Source organism: Rhincodon typus, unplaced genomic scaffold (assembly GCF_021869965.1).
Source record: "Rhincodon typus isolate 14 unplaced genomic scaffold, sRhiTyp1.1 hic_rhity00012633, whole genome shotgun sequence".
Classification (NCBI taxonomy): Eukaryota; Metazoa; Chordata; class Chondrichthyes; order Orectolobiformes; family Rhincodontidae; genus Rhincodon; species Rhincodon typus.
In genome coordinates, this window is record NW_025978271.1 from 5119 (window position 1) to 5793 (window position 675).

General features: G+C 56.6%; 1 protein-coding gene across 1 annotated transcript in view; it reads left to right on the forward strand.

Annotated features, from left to right (window-relative positions):
- Positions 1-675, forward strand: part of LOC125482566 (V-type proton ATPase 116 kDa subunit a 2-like) — a gene marked incomplete at both ends in the record, with an annotated part of 6058 nt that overhangs the window by 4992 nt on the left and 391 nt on the right. The window contains one exon of the mRNA XM_048594665.1: positions 468-586. Within this exon, the coding sequence (XP_048450622.1) occupies positions 468-586 (119 nt within the window). The remainder of the gene's footprint in view (positions 1-467; positions 587-675) is intronic.

The following is a 675-nucleotide window of genomic DNA, read 5'->3' on the forward strand; positions in this document are numbered from 1 at the left end:
ATTCTGCATCCATCTTGCCAAGTCACCCTGGGTCCCCTGAGCTTGTCCCTTCTGTATCAGCCCCCCAGGTGGGACCCCGGGCAAAGGTCGAGCTACAATCCATATAAATTACGTTAACTACACCTGGCCACGACCTTCAAACTCTCCATTAAAGGGACATCACGGAGACGCCCGACTATTGAGAGTTCTGTCGAGCTGAGTTTGAGGAAATCTCCGTTGTAGGGGCCCAGGAGCAGCCATCGTCGGGCAGGAAGGCAGGGCTAGGCTGAGTGGGCCAAAGGGTCTCCTCCTGTTGTAATGATTCCGTAGGATGGGCTGCAGGAGGAGGATGGGGGTGGGGTGAAGGAACCTCACGAGGCACACAGAGAGAGAGCACGATGAGGGGAGGTTGGGGGGGGAGACCATTCGGCCCCTCTGCTGTGATAGCCCCACGTGAGGATTAACTGGCTCCGTTCTCCCTCGCCCAGATCTGGCATCTCGCCAACAACAGACTAAACTTCCTCAACTCGTTCAAAATGAAGATGTCGGTGATTCTGGGAATCGTTCACATGTGTTTCGGGGTCACACTCAGTGTCTTCAACTACATGTGAGTTTTTAACCACGACACAGCAACACATTACCACCCTCAGCGCCGAGGGGGCGCCGCGCTGTCTGGGGGGGTCGGCGCCGAGGGGG